A 1,111-nucleotide genomic window follows, 5' to 3' on the forward strand; every position below is an offset into this window, starting at 1 on the left:
CTTTGGTGTTGATCCCACCTTCTTTTTTTTTGTGCAAAAAAATAACCAAGTAATTTTGGCTGAAGGAACATTTTTATTGGCCTGGTGTACTGCCACATAAAACAAGAATTTTCAACACTTGGAATGTAGTTCCAATACTATAATCTTTGTTGCCATTTTAAATTATTGTCATCAAGAAAAAGCTAATGTGGCTATATTTCAGTGAAGATCAGATGAATCTTGGTGCATAGGTGCTGATACCAACTTTTTTCTGCAATTAATAACCAAGTAATCACAGTTTGAACATTACATTGCTGGAAAATTATTAGGAGCTCCTTCTGTGTTAAAGCAAGAAACTGACTGAATCGAATGTTTTTTTCTTATCTGGGTGTATCAGATATAGTTTTCATGTTTCACATCGAATATAACAATGGCTTCAAGAGATGGTGCTCCAAGTCATGGCTAAGCAGAGTTATCCTAGTTTGAAGGAAAATTTCAACAGAGATTCCAAAATTGCACTGTCAAATCATCAGTGCTCTTACCCTAGTAGTCACAAATCTTTGCAGTCACTGTCACAAGTAGTCATAGATGCAGTTGTAGTAACATTAATAGTAGTGCAGTTGCCCTGAAGTTTTAGCTTAATAGCCTTAGCCATTAATAAGCCATTGCAGATACACACTTTTGATTTTTTTGCTTTACAAATTATTTTGGAACAAGTGGGAGATAAGATAAGATATTTATTTCAAAAAATGACTATCACAGACCCCGAAGGGCCGAATTCGCATTTCGGGGTCATATAATAAAAAACCCATAGAAATAGCACAACAACTAAAAAACTGGCTAAACAATGCCAAAAACAACAATATCAGAAAGGCAAAGCCATTCATTAGTCTAAAAAACAAAAAGTTTCAAATTTAAGAAATTTGAAAAGGAAAAAACTAAAAAAAAAAAAAAATTGAGATAAAAATAGTGTTAAAAAGGTTTAAAAGAGAGTATATAAAAAGGGGAGGGAACAGAAGAACCAAACCGACACAAGCATGAAAAAAAAAAATAGTGGTATATTTGATCAGTAATGAAGGGGACAAAGGTTTTTTCATATCTGGAGGTTAAACAACGGAGGGGGACAAGATAG

The 1,111-nt window shown here is 33.4% G+C and overlaps 1 protein-coding gene across 1 annotated transcript in view; it reads left to right on the forward strand.

Moving 5' to 3' along the window:
- The first annotated feature begins 409 nt into the window (after positions 1-409).
- LOC148939815 (polyamine-transporting ATPase 13A3-like) overlaps positions 410-1,111 on the forward strand; it is a 150,635-nt gene continuing 149,933 nt past the window's right edge. The window contains exon 1 of the mRNA XM_089106456.1: positions 410-434. Coding sequence (XP_088962582.1) covers positions 410-434 — 25 coding nt within the window. The remainder of the gene's footprint in view (positions 435-1,111) is intronic.

Source organism: Artemia sp. Qi Xiang Cuo, chromosome 20, assembly GCF_049724085.1.
Source record: "Artemia sp. Qi Xiang Cuo chromosome 20, ASM4972408v1, whole genome shotgun sequence".
Taxonomy (NCBI): Eukaryota; Metazoa; Arthropoda; class Branchiopoda; order Anostraca; family Artemiidae; genus Artemia; species Artemia sp. Qi Xiang Cuo.